Genomic DNA, 7,987 nt, shown 5'->3' on the forward strand with positions numbered 1-7,987 from the left:
AAATAATTGTGAATGATAGGAAATTCAAGGAAAGATATTTTGAGAGAAAACAAAACAATTATGGGTAATTATAATTGATGACCATTTTATGAATAATAATTAAAGATATAACAACATTTAAAAAAAATTGCAAATATAGCAAAACTATTGCTGATAGACTTGCCGATAGATTTGTATGATCTATCAATGATAGACCAATATTTACAACATGGTCTATCAGTGATAGATTTCTATCGTTGATAGAATTTGACAAATTTTACTATATTTGCAGTTTTTTTAACTGTTACTAACATACTTAATTACTTTGCATCTAATGGCTAAATTTGCAATTATCCCAACAATTATATTAAGAAAAATATAATTATTTTGGGAAAAATAAATGAGATGATTTGATTTGGATTAATTAATAAGAAGAGAGAAGAAGCTCTTTGGGTTATTTGGAAAAGGAAAAGGAAAAGAAAGTATTTAGGTAAAAGGAAATAATAATAATAATAATAATAATAATGATGATGATTTATTATATATTTAAAATTGTTTTCTTGATCCTCATTCATCAATGACTTCATCTTCTTCTTCCTCTTCAAGAAATTCTAGCTACCGGGATACTTCGGTCTTCTTCTCCGTTCACAGTTGTCAGCCATATCCTTCAATAAGTCGGTTGTCGTCCATCTCTGTCTATTCTTCGGTCTCGGTTCTCTCCATTGGTTTGTCACCATGAAGTGGAAGCCAACTAAAGTGTCTCTATCCAATAAAGATCTATTCGTCGTACTGTCTTTCGATCTTTGTTCAATGTTCTCCATTCAGTTTGGTCTTTTTCAATCGTAGTCCGCCCCGCACACGATCCCCGATCAAGATCTCTACTTGAGCCACTTTCCTCTTACACCCGAGCCATCCCTTTTCTAGCTACCTGAGTCGTCCCCTCAATTGAGCCACACGTTGTCACTCTCTTCTAGTTGTGAGCCGAGCCATTTGAGCTCTTTTGTTAGCCAAACCATTAGATTGAGCCAATTTCTTTTTGGATAGTGTTTGATTGATTTTGATACTCCATCATATATCTATTTATCCTAAATAATTTAAATTATGGAGTTAAGTTGAAAATTTGTTTTGAAGGTCTTTAACATGAGGAAGGATAAATTTGTTGAAATTGTCCCCAGTTAAGGTTGTTTTAGTTTTAATCTTAGTCTCGGGTAAGTTGGAAACCTAAGTTAAGTACTTGGATGTTGGCCGACAAATTTATTAATTTAGTTTCGTTATGTTTAGGATTTGTCTGCTTGGAAAGCTTTGACTGTTGCTGATAGGAATAAATATTGTTTAAATTAGGCTCGAGGTAAGAGATTCTATTACTAGAATTTTGAAACAAAATCAAGAGCTTGCATCTATTTTTTTTCATATGCATTGAGGTATCTAAGATGCATAATGTGATTGATATGAATGACTATTACAGATGGCTACCATAGATGGACTGATATATGTTATGACTGATATGTTATGATTGTGTTAAGATATGACTGAGATGTTATGACTGATATATTATGATTGATATGACTATGTTACAATGCATGAAATATTAATCACATGATAAGGACGTTATGATTGATATTCATGTCATGCTATGATGTTTATGATATGCTACATGTTATAGATTGTGGTGTTCTGTTAATTTTGTTTGTTAGGGTCGTACTCATATGGGTGTCCCTCGGGATTACCACTCTAAGGTGTTCCTACGATTCACCGAAGACCAAATGTGTTCTTACGAGATCACTAGATATTTTGTGTTTAGGAGCATGATAGTTATGGGGTATTTCCTTACGGAACCCTAACAGGAAGTTAACAAACACATAGCAAGACTAGTAGTGGATCCCTCACTGAGTATATGTTTATACTCACTCTTTCTATATTTAATATTTGAGACAAACGTAAAGATAGAGGGAAGCTGACGAGCGACATGAAGGATCAGTGACATGCCATATGGGGATCCAATTTTGCTTCCACATTTCATTGTTTGATTTTAGTGTCTTGAGCTTAAACATTTTTATTTATTATCTTTAAATTTTATAAAACCCGTTGCAGCATGTTTTTATGGTATTTTATATGAAAATTTAGGTTTGATAATCTGTTTTTAAATTTGTTACTTTTTTAAATTTGAAAATGTAAGTGACATGAACTCTATGATCATAATATTTTTTTGCTATTTTTACAAATTCTCCATAATTATTATTCTCTTCCAAACTTTAAATTTACAAACACATATTATTAACCAAACTATCAAATCTCAAATAATTAACTATTCTTCCTTCAAAATATTTTTGAACATTTATGTAAAATAACACCCAATAATTTGAACCCAATAAATAAATCCAAGATAAATAAAATTAAAATTACCTTAAAATTTAAGGTAAAATCGTAAGAGGATGTGATGAAAGTAAGAAAACATACTCCAAGGATAGATATCACATATGCTTTACCTGAAAATGGCCAAGTCATGTTCCATATGTTCTCAAACATGAAGATGGGTCCTAATTTAGGAGTAAAGGACATAAACCACACTAAGAGATAAAGAAAGGTAAGGCAAATGAGGTTTGAGCTAAAGAGGAAGTCCAAGACAGGATAGGACCTAGAAGGGGAAGATATGGCATGACCTTAATTAGCCAATGCCACCATGCTCAACCTCCGCACCTGAAGAAACCAATAGAGAAATTGTGTCCCATATTTAAGGAGCCAACCCAAAGGATGAAGGGAGAGAAAAGCATAATTCAATACTCAAACTCCTTACTCTCGGAACAAACATTTCTATACTTACTTTAACATCAAAAGCTGTGTAGCATGTACTACATCAGTTTTTCTATCTTTTTTACCTCATACATCACATTCTTCCGTAGGCATTAACATTCACATGATCAATATTTACCCGTTCAAGTTTTGACATCACCACATACTATTGATAAAAAAATATGGAATTTCAAGAAGCATACACAATAATTAAAGTTGTGATTACAATCCAAGGTAGATTACAATTATTGAAATGGGATTACAGGTGCAAACGAAAGCGATCCAGTATAGATTTCTCTTGGAGTTGGCTAGATTGCATAATTTCCATATAATCTTTGTATTTGATGCTCTTAAACATAGGAGGGTTATTGGTGTCCTCATTTACCAATTGAGGTGCAGGACCAACCACTGTTTCATGTGATGGCCCAACCGCCATGCCTATTGAAATCCTTGTGGCCTTATCATTCACCTTTGCTCTGTGCAAAACGCTCTCGTACTTCCCATTGCTCAAGATCTACCACATTCCAAATGAAAAAACAAAAATTCAAACTTCTATTACGAAAGAATAGAATAATGAATTATGAAGATAAATGATTAACAGCATTTTGAATAATCTATATTCTAAAATGTAAACAAAAAGGAATATAATATACGATGCAAGCGGGGTGCGTACCTCAAGTTGATCACCAACATTAATAATAAATGAGTTGGGAATGGGATTGACATTGAACCACTTATCATGATGTAAGATTTGAAGGCCAGCAATTTGGTTTGTAAGAAGAATAGTGAGAAGGCACAAATCAGAATGAGATGGTAAACCCCTTGCAAGCTCTGGCTGTGGACATGGTGGATACAAATTTGCTGCAAATAATATTAAGCTTGACTCTAGATCTGTTGCTTTCTCCAAAAAACACCCTTCCAATCCCAAGCTCTCTGATATTCCTCTCAATAATTCTCTCGTCATCTCTCTAACACTTGTGCAATACTCTTCCAATATCCCTCTGCAAAAATAATAATAGATCAAAAAAAAGAAAAGGCTTTCGACTTTCAGAATGATGACAGTTCACCCGTCGTTGAGGTGTCGAGGTGCAATGACATCTCGAAATTTCAACAAAGATGTTATAATTCCCTCCTTAATTCTGTTTCTATAAAATTAAGTGCAGATTCGTTTCCACATATCTTATAATTAATTTACTTTTTGGTTTTTTAAACAAGAAGCTTATTTTTTAAATTAGGAAGGAATGTTGAAAATTAATAAAATTAAATAAACTTTAAAAAAATACATTTTATTTTTCAAAACAGAAAATAAATTTAGTTATCAAACATTTTTTGTTTTTAATAAAACAAAATTGAACAAAAATTGAAATTATTACCAACAAGCTTTAATTTTTCATCCTCCCCTACTTTTTCCTTTTGTAATTTTCTTATTCTCCCATTTCATTTAATTTTTCAATTCTCTATACATTTTTTTCTATCCCAAATTTTCATAATTTAATTTTTTTTATAGCTTACTTTTCAAATTTAAAAGTTTTGTAATTAAATATTTGAACACTTTTAAATACAGAAAAATAAAACATAATTGCATATTTATCCGTAATTTGGTATGTTGTATAATTATATTTAATAATTTTGTCCTTTACCATAATTCTGTAGTGCAAATTTAGTTATTATATTCTTTCTTCACAAAATATAAAATTTTCATCATAAGTTGCATAATATCACAAAGCTTACGGTATGAAAACAATTTTAAAAAATATTTTTTAAAAACATAAGCATTTTACAAATGTTGTACTTCTATCAACTTCAACTTTGTAAATCCTAAAACTAATTTTTTCAAGCTTGAAAATATGATAAATTTCTTGGAAATTCTTAAAATTGAAAAAAAAAATAATAATTTTTTTACACGGTGCAAATAGTTGTTTTCTTAATTATTCTTGAAAAAACCCAAATGCGAAACTAATTTTAATTTTTTATTTCTAAACATGAGAAAGACTATTTTAATATAAATTGAGGGTAAAAAATTTAATCCAAATAATACATACGGGTGTCAACTATTAGAAAGACTTTTACTAATAGGCTTTGGAAACCCTAACTTTGGAGTACATCTTTCCTTCCACGTCTTTCCATTACCAATCTTTTCATTCTCTTATCCATTCCCCTCTTCTCTCTCTCTTATATCCTCAAATCCATTAGTCATCTTTCCCCTTCTCCCAACTGTTTCTTTCGTTTGTCTTCTTTTTTTCTCTTTCGTCTTACCCTTTTCTTTTCCCTTACTTTCTTTTTGCTTTCCATCTTCTCTTTTAGGCAAACACTATGGCTTTCCAAGTCTGCCGTGACACCGAGGTTAACCGGTGAGAACGGACTTCCGATTTAAGCCCAAAACCGACCTCCGTCCACCCATAATCAGCCCTTTTTGCTACATCTGTTTGTCTTTTCTTGAATAAAGAATCTTTTTGAAACTATCTCAATTCCTTATCACGACAAAATAATCTGCCATGCCTTTTTTTTATATAAATCAAGAACATGTAACTTTACTTTTTTCTTCCTCGAAAAATTTCATCCACCATATGTATAGATCTCCAAGTAGCATTTGATGAATGATAATTATTAGTCTGGTCACAATTAATTACACCCTCTAATAAAAAACGATGCATAAATAGATTCATCTTAATCTTTTGGAGTAACCTACAAATCACTGTTTTGTTGTTTTCTTTTTGTTTTAATATTTATTTTATTAGTAGAACATTTTCATATTTCAAATTCCAAATGAGAGGAATATTAAAATTATATTAAATTTATGTTCACTCATTCATTTTTGGGTTAATAAGTGATTTAAACATTCCAACAAATAATAAAACTATTTAATGTTTATCCCATCATGTTTTGTTTTCTTCCTTCTTGTTCGTATTAGATTTAAATTTTCATTATGTTGGATCTTTCTATAAAACTTTATCCTACCAAGACTGATGTAAAAAAGACCTAGTTCATGACTTCCATCTTTCTTGTACCATAGTTGTATCTTTAGTCGAATTCCATATATAAAAACCTCTTTTCTCAGTTTTTAAAATTTGGCTTAATTAATTTGTTAAATCATTGTAAAAATAAATTACAAAGAAAAAAAAATTGGATGTAAAAGCAGTTTTTATAAACATAATTATTAGGGACCTAAATTTTTTTAATTTGACTCCCCAAAATATATGTGTGGACATACTCTTACCTTCTCAAATATGTGTCACACACGGTGAAATGATTTGGGAGTTGATGAATGCTTGTTTGCCATGGAAAAAACTTGGATGGAGATATACATCCATTTCATGTGTTTCAACTCCTTCCTCACCGTATAAAAATAAAATTACAAACAATATTTAAAATATATTTTTTAAAAGGAAGAAAAACTACGTGTGTGATGAAAAATGTGAAAACATAAAATAGATATCTAGAACATAGGATAGATGTATTCATTTTTGTGATGGAAAGATAGAAAGCACATGAAATAGGTCCAAACGACGATAAGATATTATTAAATAGGTCCAAAAATTGCATTTAGGTTTCTTGTTTTTTGTGTTTTTTATAAAAAGATAATATGTATGCATGTTATGTAATTCTACTTTTATATAAAGGTAAGTTTCTCACCCCAAATAGAAAGAGAAAGAAGAAAAAAATGGAAAGCATTAGGAAAGACCTGAATCTTGTTGGTTTAGTTGGGGCATGAAACTTGGGATGAACCATGATTTTCAAATAATCTCTCCAAAAGAAGGCCTTCTCCATCTTAGGATTGAAGCTGGTGCCATATCTGATTGGGTCAAGCACATGCTTTGTTTCATACTCTCTCTTCTCTTCCTCCTTTAGTTCAAAAAATTCTACGCAAATTTCCATTAAATCCTTCATCAACTTCTCCTCCACTCCATGATTCACCACCTATACACGACATCTCTTTAACACTTTCTTTTTCTTTATTAATTAAACTACGAAAAGGTATAACGAAAAAGGTATAACATAGTATTACGAAAAAAAGAAAAAAACTCTAAATTTGCACGCACGTACCATGAAGAACCCCCAATCCTCGCAGGCCTTCCCAAGCTCATTGACGACTTTGGCTCGTTGTTGCGGAGTACCATTGATGAGAAGAGATAAATCAATGATGGGAATCGAATCTTCCGCACCTTGCAGGGAAGCATCAGCAGCGACATCGTCAAAGCTGTCATCGGTAGCAAAGATAAAAGAAGAAGGAATAGAGGTTAAGTTGGGTGAATCAGCAATGGATTTAACGCTGGCCATCGCTAATATTGGAGTACACACAAGGTTCCTTTTGAATATATATATATATATATATCTATGTTAGATTTCAACAATATTATTTTTTTCTACTTGTTATTTCACGTGACGATCCTTTATAAATTTGAGGAGGTTATTCGTTTTAAATAATTTGTTTTTAAAATAATAATATTATTTTAATAAATAATGACATAAATAGGATTGAAGCAAAATAATTGACAAAATTAGGTTGCCCAATCCTAGACGTGGTTATGCTTTATGTAACCCACAAAATTAATGTAATTTTAAATTTAATTATTGTAATCTTATTTAATTATGTTTGAGTTTGTTTAGATTTTGAATTATTTTTTAATATAATGAGAATTATTTTATTTAGTTGAAATTGAAATTAATTAAATATTTGTTTGAATGAATATTTAATTAATTAGTAGGTTGGGTGTTGGTAGAATTATGGTTAATTATATATATTTATATATTATAGTTATTGTAGCTACCTATTTTTATCCTACATTTTTTTTCTTTCTTTTAAATAATAATAGTAATAATGGGTAGAGTTTTTCTAAAAAGTAAAATTTTTTAATAACAAAAAATCTCGTAATAATCAATTTTTTAGTCTTTTATATATATAAAAAAAATCTTAATGAGCATATCTATTATTTTAGGAAAAAACAATTTCTTTTATACAAAATCACATAATATCTTATTTGATTTATTGCTATTGTTTTTTTCTAATTTGTGGATGTCACATTCCGTACTAGGTTTTCCTTTCTAACCTAGATCGTGGTGTGAAAATCTACTCTTTAAAAGCATTACTTTTCAAATGTTAGATTAATAAAACACTTTTCAATAAATTCTATAAAAATTTCGGTAGAGTCTCCCCTGAAAAACAGACTAACCCCACTTGGAAAGTGGGAGAAAATCACACTTCTATGCTTTTTAAACT

General features: G+C 30.3%; 1 protein-coding gene across 1 annotated transcript; it reads right to left on the reverse strand.

Moving 5' to 3' along the window:
• Window positions 1–2,757: 2,757 nt before the first annotated feature.
• On the reverse strand, window positions 2,758–7,109 carry LOC101221281 (protein DMR6-LIKE OXYGENASE 2). Its single transcript, XM_004137223.3, has 4 exons — window positions 6,814–7,109; window positions 6,452–6,687; window positions 3,443–3,770; window positions 2,758–3,283 (listed from the first exon to the last, which is right to left on the reverse strand). The coding sequence occupies exons 1-4, from the start codon at window positions 7,045–7,047 to the stop codon at window positions 3,029–3,031; spliced, it is 1,053 nt and encodes a 350-aa protein (XP_004137271.1). The 5' UTR covers window positions 7,048–7,109; the 3' UTR covers window positions 2,758–3,028.
• Window positions 7,110–7,987: the final 878 nt, after the last annotated feature.

The sequence above is a fragment of the Cucumis sativus genome, chromosome 4 (genome assembly GCF_000004075.3).
Source record: "Cucumis sativus cultivar 9930 chromosome 4, Cucumber_9930_V3, whole genome shotgun sequence".
Lineage (NCBI taxonomy): Eukaryota > Viridiplantae > Streptophyta > Magnoliopsida > Cucurbitales > Cucurbitaceae > Cucumis > Cucumis sativus.